This window comes from Salvia splendens, chromosome 4 (assembly GCF_004379255.2).
Source record: "Salvia splendens isolate huo1 chromosome 4, SspV2, whole genome shotgun sequence".
NCBI classification, from domain to species: Eukaryota; Viridiplantae; Streptophyta; class Magnoliopsida; order Lamiales; family Lamiaceae; genus Salvia; species Salvia splendens.
In genome coordinates, this window is record NC_056035.1 from 38,970,801 (window position 1) to 38,991,242 (window position 20,442).

The 20,442-nt window shown below is 37.8% G+C and overlaps 4 protein-coding genes and 1 long non-coding RNA gene across 7 annotated transcripts; 2 read left to right on the forward strand and 3 right to left on the reverse strand.

Annotated features, from left to right (window-relative positions):
- Positions 1–1,342: 1,342 nt before the first annotated feature.
- On the forward strand, positions 1,343–3,885 carry LOC121799951 (pentatricopeptide repeat-containing protein At3g42630-like). 2 transcript variants are annotated; one of them, XM_042199479.1, is made up of 2 exons: positions 1,343–1,486; positions 2,137–3,885. In XM_042199479.1, the coding sequence occupies exons 1-2, from the start codon at positions 1,373–1,375 to the stop codon at positions 3,286–3,288; spliced, it is 1,266 nt and encodes a 421-aa protein (XP_042055413.1). In that variant the 5' UTR covers positions 1,343–1,372; the 3' UTR covers positions 3,289–3,885. The 2 variants fall into 2 exon arrangements, with proteins under 2 accessions (XP_042055413.1, XP_042055414.1); XM_042199480.1 differs by having other exon boundaries at positions 2,146–3,885.
- A 166-nt stretch (positions 3,886–4,051) lies between these two features.
- Positions 4,052–8,258, reverse strand: LOC121799950 (U-box domain-containing protein 52-like). Its single transcript, XM_042199478.1, has 9 exons — positions 7,666–8,258; positions 7,483–7,565; positions 7,285–7,406; positions 6,983–7,170; positions 6,839–6,896; positions 6,470–6,764; positions 6,197–6,298; positions 5,663–6,091; positions 4,052–5,323 (listed from the first exon to the last, which is right to left on the reverse strand). The coding sequence occupies exons 1-9, from the start codon at positions 7,829–7,831 to the stop codon at positions 4,616–4,618; spliced, it is 2,151 nt and encodes a 716-aa protein (XP_042055412.1). The 5' UTR covers positions 7,832–8,258; the 3' UTR covers positions 4,052–4,615.
- On the forward strand, positions 6,625–7,676 carry LOC121799952. Its single transcript, XR_006050403.1, has 4 exons — positions 6,625–6,759; positions 6,907–7,189; positions 7,273–7,423; positions 7,499–7,676. It is a non-coding gene; the product is annotated as an uncharacterized LOC121799952 (long non-coding RNA).
- Positions 8,259–9,300: 1,042 nt separating the features above from the next.
- LOC121799183 (pollen receptor-like kinase 1) lies at positions 9,301–12,236 on the reverse strand. The gene is made up of 2 exons (XM_042198527.1): positions 11,240–12,236; positions 9,301–10,794 (listed from the first exon to the last, which is right to left on the reverse strand). Exons 1-2 carry the CDS (start codon positions 12,117–12,119, stop codon positions 9,575–9,577), a joined length of 2,100 nt encoding a protein of 699 aa, XP_042054461.1. The 5' UTR covers positions 12,120–12,236; the 3' UTR covers positions 9,301–9,574.
- A 174-nt stretch (positions 12,237–12,410) lies between these two features.
- Positions 12,411–16,811, reverse strand: LOC121801359 (tRNA pseudouridine synthase A). 2 transcript variants are annotated; one of them, XM_042200835.1, is made up of 10 exons: positions 16,623–16,811; positions 16,304–16,409; positions 15,212–15,390; positions 14,946–15,091; positions 14,514–14,605; positions 14,310–14,387; positions 14,068–14,195; positions 13,456–13,522; positions 13,263–13,325; positions 12,411–12,887 (listed from the first exon to the last, which is right to left on the reverse strand). In XM_042200835.1, exons 1-10 carry the CDS (start codon positions 16,754–16,756, stop codon positions 12,702–12,704), a joined length of 1,179 nt encoding a protein of 392 aa, XP_042056769.1. In that variant the 5' UTR covers positions 16,757–16,811; the 3' UTR covers positions 12,411–12,701. The 2 variants fall into 2 exon arrangements, with proteins under 2 accessions (XP_042056769.1, XP_042056768.1); XM_042200834.1 differs by having other exon boundaries at positions 14,068–14,387; positions 16,623–16,810.
- Positions 16,812–20,442: the final 3,631 nt, after the last annotated feature.

Consider the following 20,442-nt stretch of genomic DNA (forward strand, 5'->3'; position numbering starts at 1 on the left):
AGGGATGTCCGTATAGCCCGTAACCTGTGGGTTGACCCGTATAGCACGTCAAATTTATAGGGTTAGGGCTAGAAATTTCTAGCTCGATAAAATTAAAACCCGATTAGCCCGTACCCGATTAACCCGCAACTCGTTAGGGCCAGACCCGAAAATTCGTTGGCTGGCCCGAAAACCCGATAAAATTTCTATTATTCTATTTTTTTTACTTCTAATTCGACATTTCATTGATTAATTTTATAATATAGATAACTAAAAAAATAACTTACAATTTTATATTAAATACACAAATTATATATTGAATTTTTACTAATATAATAATTGATAAATAAATTAAAAACTTCAATTTCACTTTAAAATATTTAAATTTCTAAAATATGCATTAAAATTTCACGAAATATCTCAAATATCAGTATTTGATCATGTTTATGATTGAGTTTAAGCATATATCTCAAACTATCATAACTAAATATTTTACATTATGAATATAACTAATTTTCGGCATTATTTATTGCATTGATCGCTTGTTAATCTTATCGGCTGTTACCCGATTGGCTGACCCAAAACCCGAGCTTTCAGGGTTAGGGTTGAACTTTCATAACCCGAAAGAAATCACAATCCGATTAGCCCGCACCCGATTGATCCGTAACCCAAATAGGGCTGGCCCGATTGACATCCGTAACTATTTCCATGCATTGGATTTGGTCTATCTTTAACTAAAACAGGGAAAAAATAGAATATATACTAGGAAAAAATATAAATAAATAAAGCAAAAGGTGAGGTCCCCTCATTGTCATTAAATTGGCAAACATTAAATAAAAAATGGCCACTATTGACTTTAAGGGTCTCTACACTTTATCAACTTTGGATCTATTCATGAAAACTTATATTGGAAATAATTATTTGAAAGCAACAAAAGGAAAGGGAGAATTGAAAGCATCATTACTAGTATAGCTTACTTTTAGACACTCATATGTAATAGTATACTAGGAGTAGTATAATACTATAAAAATTGGTTTATAATGAAATGACCAAACCTATCAAGTTGGCCATATTCATCTATTGTTAAGTTTCAAAATCATGATCGTATTCGACTCCAAATAGTACTAATATTTTAAGTTTTCTTTAAACCTATTTAATAATTTAAGTTTCAATTAATTTCTAGTGCCATTTTACTAGTCAGTCTCTTTTAAACTCTTTTGTAGATATTATTGATTCCAATAAAATGGGTTTTTTACTATTGGGCCATTAGTTGAAGCCCACTATCCAATTATTGGACCAATAGAAGGCCCAAAATATCGATAGGCAAAATAACACAATTATATACTGTTACTATGCTTCATGAACTTGCTCTCTCTCTTTCTCAAAAGAGAAAATGGCGGTAGCGATAATGGTGTTCGCTCCAATTACCTTTAATACGATGAAACGTTACCGTTTCAGGCAATTATGCTCAAAGGATTGGAATTCTTTCCAGTCGTTTCGCTCAAAGGTACTCGTTTTTTCTCTTGAATCATTTTTTTGCATTAAGAATTATACTATTGGTATTGGATTGTAGTTTCATAGGAGTAATTCTTAATGTGATAATGTATCGAGTGCAGAAGTATTAACTACGGATTAGCAACAGTATACTTTTGGATGAAACTGATTTAATTCAGTATTGTGTTGGTTCACTGCGTGTATCGGATAGTAGTTTCATTCCATATGATAGCGTATATAAGAACTAGGTGCGTAAGTACTAACTCCGGATTAGTAATAGTGTACTTTTGGATGAGTTTGGTATATTTCAGTGTTGTTTTGGTTCTCTTACGTTTGAAAATTGTTAACTGATTTAGGTCAATAATAGTACTATTAGTTTGGGTTAAACTGAAACGGTGCTCTCAGTAGGTTATCTGAGAAGATTGTTTTTCCTTTATTGGAGGAAACGGACTAATCCTTCAAGGTTTTCTGTCATTATTACTATTTTGATTTAAGAATTTTTGGAAATTAATTGAACTAGAAGTTACAATTACTATGGTAGTCAGCTTTTATTTGGATGCTATGCAGCATTGATTGCTTCAATTTGATAGGAGTATGTAGTATTTGTGTGCCCATAATGTACTAGCATGTCGGAAACATGAGTTGTGGGTATTCTTAGAACAGTGTTTGCAGGGGAACTGCGAGGATTATGCTGAGAGACGTGGTGCTCACGGTTCTGATTCACTAGCACATGGCTTAAGTGGAGAAAGATTGCCTCTGGTTCCTAAAGAAAAATTTCTTGAGAATACACCGGATGTGCTGTTGCCCGAAAATACTACTTTATCAACTCTGGTGCTGCATTATGCTTGCAATGGGTTGTTCTCTAAAGCATTGGAAATTTGGGATGAATTGATGAACAGGGCATGTGTTCCTGATGCTGAAGTAGTTTCTAAATTAATCATTCTGTATGGCAGCATTCAAGATTTTAGCATGATTAACAGAATTCTGCTCCAAATGCAACTGAAAGATGTTAATCTACTTCAGGAAATTTTTAGTTTGGCTATTTCTTTTTTTGGAAGGACCGGGAGGCTGGAATGCATGGAAATTTTAATTAAGGAGATGGTCTCAATGGGTTATTCTGTGGATTCAGTGACTGGGAATGCTTATATATTGTATTATTGTGCATTTTGTTCGCTGGCTGATGTTGAAGTTGCTTATGGTCGTCTGAAAAGGTCAAGGATTCTGATTGAGGAAGAAGGTATTAGGGCCATCGCATTTGCATATATAAAGGAAAATAAGTTCTATGATTTAGGTCGTTTCATACATGATGTAGGTCTTGGTAGAAGAAATGTTGGGAATCTTCTTTGGAACCTTCTCCTACTATCTTATGCTGCTAACTTCAAAATGAAAAGCTTGCAGAGAGAATTTGTGAGAATGGTGGAAACAGGATTCACTCCCGATCTCACTACATTTAATATCAGGACACTTGCATTTTCTAAAATGTCTTTACTATGGGATCTGCATTTGAGCCTTGACCATATGAGACATGAAGGAGTGGTTCCTGATCTTGTGACATATGGTTGTGTTGTTGATGCCTACCTGGATAAGAGGCTTGGAAGGAATTTAAATTTTGCCTTGAGAAAACTCAACTCCAGTGATTTGGTGTCGGTGCAGACAGATCCACTAGTGTTTGAGGTTATGGGAAAAGGAGACTTTCACTTGAGCTCAGATGCAGTTATGGAGTATAGGAATAAAAAGCATTGGACATACAAAATGCTCATCTCAATCTACCTTAAGAAAAAATTCCGGAGTAATCAAATTTTTTGGAATTACTGATGAATTGATGAGTAGTCCTCATTATCATATCAATCAGATGCTTTCTGATAGTTTTCTTCCTGTCAGCTCAAACTCCTCCAGAGAATTTATGTTTTCTATTTTCAGCAGATTCTTCAGTGACTGAACACTACTGGTATTGCTATACATGCGATGAGTTGGTGAAATTATCTGTAGAATGGACAAGAGTGTTTGTCTACCTTGGATGGGAATGGCGCATGAGCTGGTTGGAGGTGGTGCATATGTAGAATCATTGAACATACAGAATATGTAGAGGCAGTTTGTTTGAGGTTTGCTTTAATTCTAGATAGAAAACTCTTATCCCGACTGATTATGTTCTGATTGAAACCTTTAAAAGATGAAGCCTACAGGTTTTCTGAGGATATGTGGTAACCAAGAGTGGAGTTTCCTTTTATTCAGATATTCCTCCATTAGAGGTTGACTGAAAAGCAAGGGTATGGGCTCGGGCCTAAGAGTTCATGTCATGAAGGGCTGAATGAAAAAAAATGCCCCTGCAGTTGGTGTATATTTATTCTACTTTGTAAAATATTGTGGCATATTTCTATCCATATCTCACAAATTATGTGATTCTGTGGCAAACATCAATGAGTTATGTGCAAACACTTAACTATGTTTGCTTGTGTATATGTAGTGGGATGCTTCCATTCTCTAAACTCAAATTTTAGTTCTTCTAACTTCCAAAATATGCCTTCCTTACGAAATATAAACACGGTATATGTAGGTTGGCACATGTTCAGGAGAACAAATAACTATGTCTTATGTTTGTTCGAAACATCTGCTTTATTTCATGTAGCATTTTATATTGCAGATACATAAGATGCCACCTAAGTCCAAGAAATATTTATTAAATGTAAGTGTAAACAAAGTAGTGATAACAAAACTTGGTTATGCCACGAGAATGATTCTGTACTCGCAGTCAAGGTTTCTATTGCAAACATATTACACATTTGTACATGGGGATTTTTTAATTACAAGAATTTGATTTTTTTTATTGGTCAGATTGTCGACTAACATATAGCTGCAAGGCTGCAGGAATAGAATTGATCTTCATTCTTAGATTTGTAAAATCATACACACAAAATCTGAACCAGAGTAGTGCAAAAAAGATGGCTGTCATAAAAAACCAACAAAAATGTGTAAGGTGGCTGTCTTTAGATTTCTGTATTGGATGCATCCAGCCACTGAAAGGCCTTTTATGCCTTCATGATCCGAGTATAACTTCTGAGATTCGATTACCTGAAAAGGTTGATCAAGAGGCTGTTATATGGAAGAAGAGGTCAGATCATATCAGGAATTTGTTTTTTTGCAGTTAGTGATAGCTGGGCATGGATTCTTCAGCAAGCATTCTTAATCTGTTCAGTTCGGGTAACACCACAGTTCCAAGATCAGGTCTGTCTTTCCTTCTCAATTCCGTGCATTTAAGTGCTAGCTTGGCAAAAGTTATGGCCTCTTCGACAGGCCAGTCATGAACTTCTGGGTCAAGCATCTCAGAGAAGGTCCCCCTCTCAATGGACTTCTCAACATGATGAGTCAATCCCATTGGGGATCTGGCTGTTACAATTTGGAGCAGCATAACCCCAAGTGAATATACATCAGATTTTAGGCCAAGCATTCCGGTCTGTTGATATTCGGGGTCTATGTAGCAGAATGTCCCAGCAGCTGATGTCATTCGATATTGGGTGACTGAATCAGCCACTGAAGGTGGAACAAGCCTGGCCAACCCAACATCACTTATCTTGCTCACAAAGTTGCGGTCAAGCAAAATGTTGCCAGGTTTTAGATCTCTGTGTACAAGTGGTTCTGGCTTTGCCTGATGGAGGAAAAGGAGTCCAGTGGCTATTTCTGCAGCTATACGGAATCTGAGTTGCCAAGGGAGCACTGGAGTGTTTCCTCGCCTAAATAGGCGATCATCTAAGCTTCCATTAGCCATGTACTCATAGACAAGGCACCCGTACTCTGGGCATGCTCCTAGGAGGAGAACCATGTTAGGATGTCGAATGCAACAAAGAACTTCAACCTGCATCACAACAGAAGGAATTAACTTACTACGAGTTGTACCTGTTGTAACAAAATAAAGAACGTGCATAAATATTTTTTAAAATCAGGCATGTATTTTCAGCATCTAAGATCCTATTTTCACAAGCTATTAAACAAGTTACGGTTGACTCAGAAGAGGTCCTACATATTTGTTAATTCTGGTTTTTCGTCTTTTTTTTTTTGTAGAGAAAACAGAGATTATTTTCCATCTTCACAAAGTATTCAGGTAAGAATTTAGGTTTTCAGAATAATAAAGCATTGCTCCATAGAGTGAAGATTGAGAATTTAAGGTTGAATTTAGTGTATAGAACTTTTCCACCTCCTGCTGAAACTGTGATCTTCCCTGGGCTGCATCCGGGCGAAGAACCTTTATTGCAACGTCTGTATGATCTAGGCTGGTCTTGTAAACTGGCCCATATCCACCTTCCCCAATTTTACGAGATTCTGCAAAGTACCCTGTGGCTGATTCGATCTCCTCAATGCTGTACTTGCGATATCTAGCATCATTTTGTGACAACTTATCAAGCACTTTATTCTTCTCATCTGCTTCTTTCAGTGCCTTCATTTCAGCATTGATTCTTTTCTGTGCTTCGATTTCAGCTATTCTTTGAGCTGCTTCTGCTTTCTCAATAGCAGCCCTGCATTTTTGTTTCTCCATCTCTGCAATTGCTAATGCCGCTTCCTCAGCTTGGTGTGCCTCCTCAAGCTTCTTTTGTTCTTCTACTTTCCATCGATGAAGCTCCAATGCCTACAAATATGTTCATATCCATCTTTTAATGAAAATATTCAGGTACTCCTTTTCATTTTCCCAATTGCAAACGTTTAGGAATTCCATACAAAGTTTATAACATACTTTCTGTTTGGCTGTGAGTGCCTCCTTGCATGCTGTGCTGTACATGTCCATTGTCTGTTTGAGCTCCTGCTTGAGCCTTCTCATCTCTGCTTCCACATCGTCCTGCATATATCGTGTAACTAATGTTAATCTAAGCAACAGATATGGTCATATGGTAAGCTTTTGTTATCAAGACATGCTTGAAAATCATGTTTAAACGATTGCTTCTTTGTTGCAATCTTCGATATCCTATTTACTTCTTTACAGCCCTTTGCAGGAGTGATGTGTTCTTACCATGTTTTGGGAACCGGACCACGAAAAGTCTCCACTTTCCTGGGAGGTGGATGAGTAGGCTCCAAAACCGTTGGTTGCATCAGATGTTCTAGCATTGGAGAATGGAGATCCAAAACTCAACCGGCCATCTATGTCAGAGCCGCTGGAGAGACGGCCTGGAACGAAAGGATCCTGATCGAATGCTGACATCATGCGATCGCTGCTTGGCCTAGCTGAGCCCACAAATGATATGTCGCTCTCACCCATTGAAAGCTCTCCATACGACCGATTAGCTTTGCCTCTGGTGAAAGGTGACCTGTTTATGCATGCGCCTGTTAGATTTCCTTGCTTTTTTCTTAAATCTGAACTTGATAAAAACCTGTGTTTTACCTGATTGAATCTGTTTCCTCCATTGATGGCCTACCTACAAATGGTGATGACGTACTACCTGTCAATAGGGGGAGGGGCGAATGGATTCAGTAGTGTTGCATAGCACTGTGAAGAAATAGGAGGAAGATTGTGAAAAAGACAGACCTCGTCCTCCATGGAGCTGTGCGTTGCGTGAATCATGCAGGCTACCCGAGTTATGAAGTGAACGCTCTCTTTGAGGGGGAATTGACGGAGATCTGCATGACGCCACCTTCCCTTTGGAGATGACGTAGACAGTGCAGTAGTCTGGCACCATTTTCGTCACGCTGCCTGGGATATCAACAGTCTTGAATCTTCTGTGCCAAGAGTTTTGTAAGTAGCCATTCTTTTATACTCCATATAATATGTGATGTGTGCTGATGTTAAAAAAATAGCATTAAAATAAGCTGAAACAGGAAATCTGTTACCTGACAAAGCCATTCTTGGGTGAGGAACCGATCACCAGTGTCTCGATGGAGTTGTTCTTGATGTACTCGCTCAGGGCCTTTGCTACGTCCGAGTCTTCTAGTATCACTTCATGCACTTGAATCTGAGCCAAGAATTCGTGTAAGAAAATGACAGAAAATATTAGTCGATAATTCGATAAGAAGGTGGCATGTTCTTACATCCTTGCGTGTGCAGAAGCAGCGGAAAGGAAGGAACAGGTCTTTCGCAGACTCGTTGTCAGAGAAACTCATTCGACCTCCCACTGAATCATCATCATAAGAGGTCACAATTAGATTTATATCTTTGCATCTTTAATAACATAGATAGGTATGTATAGAGAGAGGGGGGGGGGAAGAGAGTACGTGGGAAAGAGTTCTTGAGTTTGACATGAATAAGGGTGACATTTTTGCCTTTGCCCAAGAGATGATCGACAGCCCATTTCAATGCAGCTTGGCTCCCTTTGTCTTTGTCTATGGCTACTGCAACCGTCTCTTGGTTCTTCTCTCCATTCCCTCTATGGCTTGACATTTTTTCAATCTTGATTCTTTACTTTCTTCGTTGAAAGAATGAATAATTTGTAGATTGGCCAAATGAGAGAATGGATGTGAGAGAAAAAGGCAAAAATGTTAGAAAGTCCCTCAAGATCTCTTTGTTCCCTCTTTGGAGATGATTAAGACAATGAATCCTGTTACAGATTCATTGAGGCAATGAAATCCATATTGGATGGAGTTTTGTGTAACTTGGTTGTTTCATTCCCCTAATAAGATGGGTTTCAGCTGCACCGTCCGCTCTAGGTGAGATAGATAGAGCCCTTCCATCCGAATTCTCCGGGCTGGTTATAGTCTCATTTTATCGTTGTGCGTTTAATATAACATCGTAATCGTATACATATAGTGGTGCCTTATAAAATAGAATATCATTACACCTAAAATTGATATTGTGATTTAAATCTACGTCTGTAGAAATATCATCAATTAAAATGTACTGTAGTACTTATAATTTTATTAATTGTAATTAATCTTTTCTATAGTTGTATAGAGACTAGAGTAATGTTTTATCCTTGTTTTCTTGTAATTTAGCAATGCGTGCGTATATACATCAAAGTTAAGACATGATAATTATCATTCATGATTAAATGCTAATGATGTGAGTTATTGTCGCCTGACCCCACATGCGCCAGAGCGGAGAAGAAAGTACTAGCGTTTTCCCCATGGCTCGGGTTTATCGGTCTCCCAATTTTGATTCAAAAAAAAAAGAAAAAAGGAGAGAATTTGTCATAGTTTTTCACATACAATAATCTCTTTTTTACTCCACATAATTCTTCTTCTATCTTACAATTTCTTTAAGATCTCTTGTTGTTTCCTATGGGTGACCAGAATGATACATTTTCTAATTTCTAAAATTTCAATTCGGCACAAATTTTCAATCCTTCCCAAGATCGATTTGGACAAAATAATTGTCAAAGTGAACATGGGAAAAGAATAATGATTTCTTATATATAAATAATAATAATAATAATAATATAAAAATGATATATGATTAAAATGTTGGGTGGTTATTAATAAATCATCATGAAATTGAATAGTTGGGTTGGATGAATATTGAATATGTAAAAAAAATAGAAACTAATTAAATATTTAAAAAATAGATTGTTGGGTTGAATTAGATGATTACTAATAAACATGGTCTTAAAAGGAAGTGAAGGTTGTTGGAGCCCACAATTTTCATTTATAGAGCTGCACATTATTTTTCTATATCCAATTGACGAAACATGATAGTAATGTTCTCCACTTTATACTATTTATGAATTTCATTTTCTGAGTCTAGGTCTTTTAATCGTTCAGTTCATATATATTTATTCTATTTTTCCCATGCTATTCCGTACATAAATTTTACAAATAACGTCATTGTAGTCATCGAAATGAATTGCAATTAATTAAGAAATTAATACTGTACTTTAAAACATTCATAAAAAATAAGGGACTAATTTTGTTTATGATTCTCCAATATAACTAAGATCAATAAACTAATATATATACAATCCATTAACAAATCTGAACTCCTAGACCCCACTTCACACAAAGAGATGGTTTACTAACACCTACTAAACTAATCTTACACTATCATTAAAAGATGACTAAAAAAACCCAAGACCATTAATATCAAGCTCAACACATTGATGAATATATATATTCATCAAATCAAACCCCCTAAAAACCAAGCTAATCATCCAATCTCCATTCTAATTCATCCATCTCTACATTGCCATATTCAAACAATTTCCCTCTCCCTCACCTCCTCAATCAGCCGCGCCGCCTCCTTAATATCCGGCCGCTCCTCCACATCCGCCTTACAACACTCCAACCCTATTTTCAACAGCTTCGCCATCTCCCCCTCGCACCCTCCTCCCCTCCCCATGCCCACGTCGAACACGTCCCCGCCACCGGCCTCGTCGCTCGCCACCGCCGCCACCCACGCCGCCGCGTCTGCGTCCGTCGCGTCCCTCCTCTGCTTGATGAACGCCGCCGGAAACCGCCCCGTGAGGATCTCGAGGATGAGGATCCCTAAGCTCCACACGTCGGTCTTCTTCGTGATCCGGCGGGAGCGCTTGTACTCCGGCGACTTGTACGAGATCATGTGCTGCTCCGCGTGCTCCTGGTTCACCACCGGGGCGAGCCCGTAGTCCGTCAGCCACGGCGCGTTGGCGCCGTCGATGACGACGTTGGATGATTTCAGGTGGCCGTGGGCGGCGGTGAGGATGGGGAGCTCGTCGTGGAGGTAGAGGAGCCCCCGGGCGATGCCCTTCGCGATGCGGAGCCGCGTCGGCCAGTCGGGGATTTTCCGGCCGGGGTGGGAGCGGGAGCGGTTGGCGTGGAGGAGGGCGGCGAGGCTGGTATTGTCGACGTAGTCGTAGACGAGGAGCTTCTCCTCGCGGCGGTAGTAGAAAGCGACGAGTGGGACGACGTTCGGGTGGCGGAGGGCGCCGAGCCGCCGCATGTGCTCCTGGAAGTCGTCCCGGCTCACGTTGCCCATGTGGTGGTAGCGCTTCACCACCACGCTCTGCCGCTCCGTCAGGGCGGCCTTGTAGGTCGACCCGAAGACGCCGCTCCCGAGGATCTCCGCCGACGCCTTGAGTAAGTTCGTCATGTCGAATGTGTCGCGGTCCTCTCGGAGGAACGTCATCCGCACGACGTTGCCCTCCGATTTGCGCGCGGCGGGGGCAAACGGCAGGCAATTCCCTCGGCACTCGCCGCGCTCCATCATCTCCGGGTCTGGACCCGGGACCAGGACCGCTGCTCGGGCAAGCTCGTCAGGGTCCTGCATTAGGGCGCGGCGACGACGTCGGGCGAGGCAGAGGATGGGTATCACCGCTACTAGGGCCGCCCATGCCGCCACGACCACGATTGACATCATTACTGTTGGAACAAGGGAGAGCCGCAACGGGTGGTCCGGGCATAGTAATAGTGGTTTCCCACATAAATTACTGTTACCTGATAAGAATAAAATATAAGAGAAAAAAACGAAATAAATTCATCCCGATCGTTGTTCTATTTATATTATCAATCCTTTCAACTTTTCACTTCAAATGCTTAGTGGTGACTGTTGGGTTACAAACTCAACCCACCTCGAAAGAGTGAGGGAAGTTAGAAGGTATATATAATTCATGTCCAACCCTCAATTAGTTTGAGGCCTTTTGAGAATGACCCAAAATTAAATCCGTGCGAACTTGACCCAAAACGAATAATATCAAACTAATGTTGCAGTCGACGATTCTAACAATCCAAAGTTACAATTAGGATCATCATCATAGAAGATTAAATCTATACTAACAAATTTGCAAATTTAGAAATAGAATAAATAAATAGTACTAGCAGTACTAAGATTAAGGACATATTCAATTATTAACAAGAAATTAAGAAGTGGAGATTAATTAACCTGAAAAGGCAGAAGTACCGAAATGGCTGAGGCCGGTAGGGATTTCTCCGGTGAGACCGTTGTTGGCGACGCTGAAGTTCTTCAATTGACCTTCTCGGAACTGCGGCAATCCTCCTTTGAACTTATTGTTCTGCAGCATCAGCTCCTGCAGCGCCGGGAGACCGGCCAGAGACGTCGGAATCTCGCCGGAGAATAGGTTTTTATCCAAATCAAGCAGCGCCAACGCCGACATTCCTACAAATGCGTTAGCCGCAATCGCACCGGACATCTTATTATTCGAGAGATAAACAGCTCTCACGTTGGGGAGCGCCGCCAGATTAGGCAGAGGACCGCCGAATCTGTTGCGGGAGAAGTCGAGGACCTTCAGATTAGGCAGCAGCGCGAGCGCGTCGACGTCGATCGCCCCCTCCAAGCTCATGCCGTGGAGCTGGAGGCCGCCGACGGTTCCGTTCTCGCACAGGACGCCGATCCAATTCGCGGTGCTGTCGGTGCACGGCGGCACGTCGGCGGTCCAATTGGACAGCGCGGGGGCGCTGTTGGCGACGGACGCCTTGAATGTGAGGAGCGCCTCGCCCTCCGGCAGCGGCGCGGAGGAAGGCGGCACGGCGACCTCTGGCTGCTGCGCGGAGGAAGGTAGGGCGAGATGGAGGAGGACGATGAAGAGGAAGAGGACGATCGCGTGCGACGAGGTTGATTTGAGAATGATGCTGAGCGGTGCCCTAGCCATTGGCATGGCGTAGTTTCGGGTGGCGCGCGGTCGTCGGCAGGAGGAGATCCCGCCGGCGACGGCGACGGCGGCGGTTGGGTTGAAGGGCGGGAGGAGAAAATGGGGAATCTGTGCCGAAGAATTGTAATCCTCTTTTTTTGTTTTCTGCTTCATACCGAAATCAGAATCCCGCGCTTTGCCATTCGATTCTTGGATATAGTAATATAATTCAAAATGTTCGGTTGGTCAAAATTAACTTGTACCGAGATCGTCCGAGTTTGAATTGATCACGTAAAGCTCTTGATTATTCATACGTGGGATGTCGCATTATCCCGAGATTAAGTATACTGATATTTTGTCACAAGTGAATGCCCACATAATTAATCCTAAATAGAATGTGATTAGTCAAACAATATATTTAATCTACTAAATCAAACAACATTAATGTTTTCAATTTTTACTTCGTAAAGTAACCACAATTTTCCATAAAATTTATCCCATAAGAAATGATACTGCATCTATGAGGTTATATTTATGCTAGTCTTGAAATGAAAAAAATAATTAAATATAATTCGAAACCATAATTCATTGGTTGGAAGAGAGATACTTTACCAACTAAACCAAAGCTTCCTCGTCACTGATTTCTTAGCTTCTTGCTCAATCTAACTTCAATTTTTCACCATGCATGAGGTGAGATGAGACTGTTCATTTAAGTATATATCTCAGTTTCAAAGCAAAAGGTTGGGAATGGGACTCTCATGGGATTATGCAGATTCTCTTGTCAAATTCTGTATAGCCTACATCGACAAGGCAGAGGCCGTCTGGAGGTGCAGGTGGAGCAGTGGCGCGCCTGCAGGTGGCGTCCATCAGCTTTATCAATGCATCTTCTTCTGCGCCAGCAGCTGCTTCCCTAATTGCTGTTGCTACGAGAACTCGAACCATCTGGTGAGCACAAGAAAGCAATGAGATCGATCGAGGAAAAAAGATACTCTCATATCCTATAATAATCACATAAACCTATCCTATTTTTCTGGAGCTATGGAATCACGGAGTATCTTCTTGTACACACATGGCTCATAATGTTCTAGGGAGCAGCTATATCAGCAAGTTTACAGATCATTTCTTTTATAGGACAGATCAGACATCGTCAATTCGTCGATAGATGTTGGGGATAATACTGCAGTTAGGATCAAGGCTACATAGCGATCATGCTTTGCAGCTTCGGGACATGTACAGAAATTTTTTATAGAGAATGGATACTACATAAATATTCCGTAGATGGAAAATGTGCCAGTTTTAGGGTGAAGAAGTAGCTACCTTACGCAAGAATCGATTTGCGACCAACTCAACACACATTACCTTGCTGCAGACTCCATCCTTCTGTATATGCAAATATCAAAAGAAATCAGTAACTAAAGAACAAGAAAATAACATGCAGTATAAGAGTGTGTAAAGCCCTAATTGATTCAAATGTATGTTGATGCCATGAAAGTTAGTATGTATTATCAACCTTAGGAGAGGGTAAATAGGCCTCTGCAGCTCGTGCATGAAAGACAAAGCACTCTGTTGGTGGACCACTGCAATATGATGCAGAAGTTGCGGTTAGACGTGACTAATAACTTAAGAATTCTACTTGAAGAAAAAACGTATGAATGTTGGATTCACACTAAGTCAATGGTATACTGACCAGTATGCCTGATGAAGACAAATGTTGATTCATCCAACCAAAACGAAACAGATAAAATAACTAAAAGGCACAACTATGTAGCTTCGTTTCAAATGCAGATCATATTCTTATGCAAGAAATGAAATTATAAATGAGTCTTCAAATGAGATTTATTTTATACTTTACTAGTTTGATTTCCTTTATGATGTGAAGAGAGAACTGCAAATGCCAATAGGAAAAGGATGATATACACTGATAGCAAACCAAAATCAGACTTTTAGTAGAAACATGGTCAAATATAACAAATCAAGATTTACAAAAAAGCCACACAATGAAACCTGGAAAAGATCCATTTCGGTAAGCCATGCTTAAGCCCAAGGAACACTAAGTAATCACAAAATTTTAATACGGAGATGACATTTTAAATATCATTTGAGTTGGAATCATCAAACTTACATGTTCCTAGACGCCTTAGTATCTCGTGCAAACATCCTGAACGAAAGCAATTTTCCTTCCAGTTGACGTAGTAGATGGTTAACACGGCTTACTTCAAAAGTGAATGGTTTGCTTCCTGATTGTTGAGTCTGGCCATAATTATCATCTCCATTATTTGGTACACCCAAGCCTTCATCATCTTCATCTTGGAAAATAGCTTTATTCGAATAAGTATTCTTGCATTCACCTATTTCATCACCCACCTTTTCTTCATTGAATGGAAATATATAGAAATAGTGCCTCCATTTTGCAGAGAAATTAGGATGAAAATCCCGAGAGACCTAAAATATACCAGGACACAGGCGGGTAAGATTCTGCAAATTGTTGACATACAGTCTCTTACATTGCTTCATAAGTAAAAAGTAGAGAACCCATTATGGCTAAAATCTTCATAACTGAAATGAAACCTGAGAAACAGAAGTGACCCTTATCTTCCCTGGTGCTGCAGATTTTAGTGCTTCCTCAATGTCTAGAGCTTTAACATCTTTTCTCCACGTATCTAAGCAGAGAAGATGTCAGTGAACAGCAAATTGGTGGAAAATTATAAAGCAGGATGACATATTTTGCACAATCAGCTTCTAGCTTTAATTCTTCTAAACCCGATATTTTTCTTGAGGTTGTCATCAGCTAACACCCTTTTTGTTGTAGAAAAGGTGGCCTCAACATATGATTTGATATCAAAATGGGTTTTCTTGAGATGATCAAAATCTTAACTAGCACTGCAAGATGACTATGGCAAACAGACAAACATAGGCACTCATCCAAGATAAACCATTGAACATATATAGATGAAATTTAGCATGTCTACTCAAGAGATACATAGACAAATAGAAGCATACAGAAAGCACAAACTTGTCCTAGAGCTGTCACCCCTTTATCTGTTCGCCCAGCAACAAGGGCACACCCTTCTAATGGCAATTTCTTTTCCTTCAACAGCTGTGCTTTCTTTTCATCAACAAATTTCCCAAGAGAACGCTCGACCAATCTGTTTATAAAAATTATAAGAAAAAGTTCATTATTCAACCAAATGTAGCAGCTTCAAAATGAATAACAGAAACACTCATTTAAATGAACAAAACCACCAGTGGAAAATTACAACACTCACCCTTGGACTGTATTTAAACCAGGCTGTTTCTGCCACCCATCAAAAGAATTTCCGTTGTAGGAGATAAGCATTTTGAATGTGGCCCTCGCCCATCTCCCAGTTCTATCCTTAACAGGAACACTTTCTGCTTCAGGCTTGTCAAAATTATCGCTAGCTTCTACATCATTCGCCTGTGGATTCTAATAGTAATATTAACCTTAAATAAACAGAACAACATAATCTTATACAAGACGGAAAAGTTGAACAGATAAGAGATGATATTGAGTACAAAAACTTGAAAAATTAGAACAAGAAAATAAAGTAATTCTTTCTCTATATAAAACTTATCTTCATGATGCCTCCCTTCCCTTCCCGTTCTAATCATTAGGACAGAAGATAACTGTGAATCCTAAAGCCCAACTAAATCCAGGGTGCATCCTTTTATGTACTTTCTTCCTTCCTCGTGAACAGTTCAACACCAAAACTATTACTCCAACATAATTGTTTCAGTTTCTCAAGAAGTCATTCAGTTTCCAATTTTAGCAAGATCAAAGATTCAAAATAGACAAATACAGAATTCATTTCTGATATATATAGGAGGGAACGGCTTATTGTCTATATCATTCATATGCATAGCATTATATTGACACTTGCTCCTATCTGAAGAGTAGTTCATAATTTTCCAATTGGGAGACTGGAAAGCCTTTACTCATATTCACTCATACACACAAACAATGATGAAGATTCGGAGACTCTCTAAAATAACTTCCGAAACAGGTGTTTCATGAAATATCATTATAGCAGATAGCATATAACATGCCTAATTAGCAAAAACTAATAGCAAAACATTCAGGAAGAGGGCATAATCTAGTTGCAGGATGAGGAAAAACACAATTCCCTCACCAGACTAGATTATGCCATAATTTCTTAGTACTAATAAACTTCAAAATTATCACTATATATTTTGTGCGTTTAGTTATCACTCGTAATATGAACGAAACAGATAGCTTCCCTCAACCAGTACCACAGAATTCATATCCAAAGACAACACAAACACATAAATAATACTCTACTATTAAGAGTTCAGCATTTGCATCTTTAACAAATCCCCACCTCTTCTCGGAACATTTGATGCAGCGATTGGCGGCCATTCACCACATCCAAATAAAAATCATTAATCTCATGCCACGGCCTTGCGTACATGAACTCGTAGCTTTCCCTGCCACAACCAAGCACAATCCCTCGTTATCATAGTATCATCTCACAAGCACAAACTCCACACCCGTTATCACAATGAATCGTTACACACATTCGACTGAATCAGTCAGCCGTAACAATGTTTCAGTCAAATATTAGGTCACGAAAACCTAATTGAGCACCCTAAAATGATAATAACCGCGCGGAATTGAAAAGCTAGGATGAATTAACTTACCTTGCTGTCCATCTCAGGAGACTGCAGGAGTCAGTGTGCTGGTATTGAACGTAATCCTTGGGAGGCGGTGCTGCGGGGCTCTCCATCAGGTTTCTCAGCCGTAGAACCGCCGCCGTCCCCGGCTGCTTTATCATTTCTCTTCCAGTTTTATTCACTCATTGGCGCCTTGTTTTTTTTTGGAGTCAGAACTAAAATTAAAATATTAAAATATTAAAATAATAAAATGGACATCTAACATTAAATATTCATATCGTCTAAAATAAGGGAAATATTACTACGGAGCATTTTCTTATAAATTTTAAAATTAAATATTCGTTTATTTTATGGGCGATCCGCACATTTTCGTTGATAAACTAGTACTAACACCCGTGCTATGCACGGCAGCACGGGTCATGTGATTTTCACTTAATGAATACAAATTCTAAATAATTCAATAAAAATAAGATTAATATAATTAAGTACATTTTTAAAAAAAAGGAAATGTATTTCTCTTGTCCCACTCTAATTCTTATTCGTTGTAGATTTTGTAGTATATTCTTATTTTGTGAGTTGAGTGGAGAATGAATAATAAGATAAAGAATAATTGGAGATAATGGTGTTTCCAATTAAGAAAATGTGTTATTTTGAATAACACACTCCATAAAAATGTTTCGAAAAAACAAAAACAAAAAAACAAATGCTAATTATAGTACTCCGTCAGTCCTATTGAAGATAACTCATTTTTCTTTTTGATTTATCCCAACTAAGATGACATATTACTAAAATTGGAAACATCTTTTATCTTTACTTTATTCTCTCTTTTATGTTGCTCTCTCCACTTAATACACAAAATAAAGTCGCATAAAATCTCGTGTCATCTAAGAAAGTGGTCATCTTGCTTGAGATGTAGACTATTTTTCAAATTTCAAATAAAAACATTACAATCATACTTTATCCACGTGTATGCTAATGCACAACATGTATACTTAAATACAAACTTAACTTAGAATAATAACAACGAAGCAGCAGTTAATGCGCTTCAATTGCCCGAAACAAAATTATCCTCCTTCCGTCCGCCATTAGGAGTCCCACTCCATAGCGGCATGGATTTTAAGAAATGTTAAGAAAGTTGGGTGGTAAAAAGTTGATGAAATATGGGTCTTACTTGTATATATTAGTTTTAAATGAAATGTGAGTGGAATGAGTTAGTAGAAGGTGGGACCCTATTATCATTTATGGTAAAAGTGAACCGGGGCTCCTATTCGCGGACGGAGAAAGTATAATAATACTTGTATCACCAAACGTTTGTTAAAATCTTTCACCACCAATACCGCAACCTCAAACATAGCCGGTAGGTATAAGTTCTTCCATCTCTACCTCTCTTATAAACAACCTTAAATTTTATGTTGGATTGAACAAAATTTAACCTATTCATAATTTTAATATTATTCACAACAAAAAATTGCTAATGAATAGTGATATCAATTAATTCGTCTGATTCACATTAGATGAATTCTTTTTACATAACAATATCACATATAATTATCGAACTCTAAATATATCAAATTACATCAGTTACAAAAAAAATATGATATAACCCATTCATAATGTCAATATTATTTAAAAAATGCTAATAAATAGTAGTGTCACTAATAATTCGTCTGATTCACATTAGATAAATTATTTTCGTCTATAAGAACAACGCTCATAATTATTGGACTATAAACAAATCGAACTACATTATCTACGTAAAAACGAGACACATTCAAGAGAAACAACAATCTTTCATTCTTTATGGTAACCCACATGCATGCACATATGTTTTACTTCAAAATAATTTATTGCTTTAATTTCTTCAAACATGTATAAAAATGAATTTATTTATATAAATTTGTTGGAAATCCCACCAATTTTGACCATATTATCTTTTTGGTCGGCCTTAGAATTTTCATAAATAAATTGAAGTAGCAACAATCAAAGATTAATAAATAATTTCATTTTCCATGATTAATAAAGATAAGTATTTTATTAATAGTTATATTCCATAAAACAATGCTCTTGGATAATTTCATATTCTCATTCTAATAAAATATTAAAAAATCAATAAAAGTATTATTCAATGAAACTATAATACAAACAATATTAATTGGACCAATATAAATTCATAGCCCTAAAAAGTTGAATCAACCCATTAATATGCAAGAAAAAATAAAATGACATACTTGATGAATATGAAATTCATAGGAGTATAAAACATTCCAAAATATCAAGCCCCCAATGGAGTAACTGATGCAAGCACGCCTCTCATTTCTCTCTCTCCGTAAAATGTTACAGTACAACTTTCTTGCATCCATTAACCTTAAAATTTTTAAAATAATAGTCTTTCTCCCTGAAGGAATTCGGATGCGGCCCCTCCTGGAATCCCACCATCCTCTACATCTGTAACGCCGCTCCTCCCCGGCGATAGTGTTCTTGGTAATTTGTGTAGTGATGGTTGAAATTGGAATCTGAATCTTGAAAATAACCAAAATCTTTTTCTTCATCATGTTGATGTGTTTCTTCTCTCATATCTTGTTTCGATTTCTACTCTTGGTTGGACTGAGCTTTTGCCCAAGGAGTTTTTGGAAAATGATGCTATGGAAAACTTGAACTGGTATTTGTAGAAGTTTAAAACTTCAGTGAGAAGCCAATTTCTTTACACTGTATTGGACCATATTTTTGTCCAGTAAAATTTGCCTTTTAATTTAATCAATGCTCTAGCAGCTTTACAATTCAACATAACCGAGACTTTGATACTAACCAAAACTTGTTTTATGCATAAAATTAATTTAATATAATATCAATGACGTTAATGAAGTTTCCCGACTCATCTCACTTTTATAATTATATTTCAAATATTAATTAAGTAGAATTTATATTGACAGATTTTAAAATTGTATTGTTCATGCTAATTTGCCAACATATACACAATAAATTAAATAGTTCATTACTTCATAGCATATATTAATTTGCTGCATTTCAGTATTAAACAAACATACAGACCTTTAATGGAATTCATTATAATAATATTAAAAACATTTAATGGAATTATAAAATAGAATTATCATATTAGAAGACAGGTAAGAGCATTGGAAATATAATTACTGTCAGCTTTTTTTAGATATAAGGAAGATTTCGTTTTTGTAAATCAATTAAAATAAGGCTTTTTTATAGCTGCTATTCACAATACATAGGTTCTGTTTTCTATATTGGCATAAAATTTTTTTTGATATATGCTTGCAGTTAAAGGAAATAATTATAGTGCATGCTCATAAAAGTACAAGTCAAAGTTTTCATATATTTTATAATGGTTCCGCTAAAACAGTCCTCAATGGCAATTTTGTTATTTTTAAGACAACTCTCACTTTATATAATGATATATGATAGATACTTTTATCGTATTTTACAAATGGGTACTTTTTGAGAAAAAATTCGGGTAGTTAAATTTGATATATAGTTTCTGTTTAATGAAAAATAAGATGTATATCCAATAGGGCTCATGAAAAAGTCATAAAAAATTCATATTTACTTTATCGTATTTTCTTATAAGAAATTCGCAATAAAAAAAAGGCACCGGGTGAAAAATAGTCCCAATTTATTTATTTGAATTTCGCCAACCATGTGCATGTACATGTACTTGAATTACTAATATACCCAAACGCATACTTGGAATATCAATAATTAAATTAAATTAAATCAGTTAAAAGATCTCGTCTTAATTATCTTACCAATTAAATGAAATTGGAGCACAATCAAACGAGTATTGGAGTTTATTTTTTCTGCAACTGTAAAGTAAAAAATG

What these genes read in the sequence shown, in the direction of transcription:
- LOC121801359 (XM_042200834.1), bottom strand. Translation starts at nt 16,756, where the DNA reads ATGATAAAGCAGCCGGGGACGGCGGCGGTTCTACGGCTGAGAAACCTG. An exon ending in CTCCTGAGATGGACAGCAAG is followed by an intron (nt 16,410 to 16,622) that starts GTAAGTTAATTC and finishes TGGTTGTGGCAG; the next exon opens with GGAAAGCTACGAGTTCATGT. An exon ending in AGGACAAGTTTGTGCTTTCT is followed by an intron (nt 14,606 to 14,945) that starts GTATGCTTCTAT and finishes TTCTCTGCTTAG; the next exon opens with ATACGTGGAGAAAAGATGTT.
- LOC121799951 (XM_042199479.1), top strand. Translation starts at nt 1,373, where the DNA reads ATGGCGGTAGCGATAATGGTGTTCGCTCCAATTACCTTTAATACGATG. An exon ending in TCCAGTCGTTTCGCTCAAAG is followed by an intron (nt 1,487 to 2,136) that starts GTACTCGTTTTT and finishes TTCTTAGAACAG; the next exon opens with TGTTTGCAGGGGAACTGCGA.
- LOC121799950 (XM_042199478.1), bottom strand. Translation starts at nt 7,831, where the DNA reads ATGTCAAGCCATAGAGGGAATGGAGAGAAGAACCAAGAGACGGTTGCA. An exon ending in ACAGCTCCATGGAGGACGAG is followed by an intron (nt 6,897 to 6,982) that starts GTCTGTCTTTTT and finishes CCCTATTGACAG; the next exon opens with GTAGTACGTCATCACCATTT. An exon ending in CACTCACAGCCAAACAGAAA is followed by an intron (nt 6,092 to 6,196) that starts GTATGTTATAAA and finishes ACATATTTGTAG; the next exon opens with GCATTGGAGCTTCATCGATG.
- LOC121799183 (XM_042198527.1), bottom strand. Translation starts at nt 12,119, where the DNA reads ATGAAGCAGAAAACAAAAAAAGAGGATTACAATTCTTCGGCACAGATT. An exon ending in CGGTACTTCTGCCTTTTCAG is followed by an intron (nt 10,795 to 11,239) that starts GTTAATTAATCT and finishes TATTCTTATCAG; the next exon opens with GTAACAGTAATTTATGTGGG.